At 57.7% G+C, this 555-nt stretch overlaps 1 protein-coding gene across 1 annotated transcript; it reads right to left on the bottom strand.

Annotated features, from left to right (window-relative positions):
• Window positions 1-4: 4 nt before the first annotated feature.
• Window positions 5-550, bottom strand: LOC112392012 (olfactory receptor 2AT4-like; the record flags this gene model as incomplete). The annotated part of the gene is made up of 1 exon (XM_024733562.1): window positions 5-550. A coding segment is annotated over one exon (546 nt), but the record flags the coding sequence as incomplete, so codon positions are not given.
• Between the last annotated feature and the right edge of the window lie 5 nt (window positions 551-555).

The raw sequence follows: 555 nt of genomic DNA, 5'->3' as shown, positions 1-555 counted from the left end.
GTCCTTCTCGGGAGCTGATGCGAAGCACTGAGGCCAGGATGTGGGCATAGGAAAGAAGCACCAGGAGAAGGGGCAGGAAGGGCACCACCACGGCGATGCAGAAGCCCATGAAGGTCTGGGGCGTGGTGTCAGAGCAGGAGGCCTGGACCGCAGCCAAGTGGTCACAGAAGCAGTGGTAGATGTGAACAGTGTTGTCAAAAGCCATGTGGAAGGTCTGCAGCACTGCTGGGGTGGGCAGAAGGAGGGCAGTGAGCCAGGCACTGGCTGCCAGTGCAGCACTGGTCTGTGGGGTCATGAGGACAAGGTAGTGCAGTGGGCGGCAGATAGCCACATAGTGGTCATAGGCCATGACCACCAGGATGAAGGCTTCAGAGCAGTTAAGGCCGTGGAATAGGTACATCTGCAGGAAGCAGGCAGAGAAGCCGAGGTAGTGGTCCCCGAGGAAGAGGAGAGATAGCATCTTTAGGACAGTGGATGTGGTGAAGAGGATGTCCAGGGCTGAGAGGTTGATCAGGAAGAAGTACATGGGCTTGTGGAGTCTGGGCTCTGCCACCA

The sequence above is a fragment of the Neophocaena asiaeorientalis genome, unplaced genomic scaffold, assembly GCF_003031525.2.
Source record: "Neophocaena asiaeorientalis asiaeorientalis breed wild unplaced genomic scaffold, Neophocaena_asiaeorientalis_V1.1 C47702545, whole genome shotgun sequence".
In the NCBI taxonomy this organism is placed as follows: Eukaryota; Metazoa; Chordata; class Mammalia; order Artiodactyla; family Phocoenidae; genus Neophocaena; species Neophocaena asiaeorientalis.
This window is presented reverse-complemented; position numbering and strand designations above follow the sequence as displayed.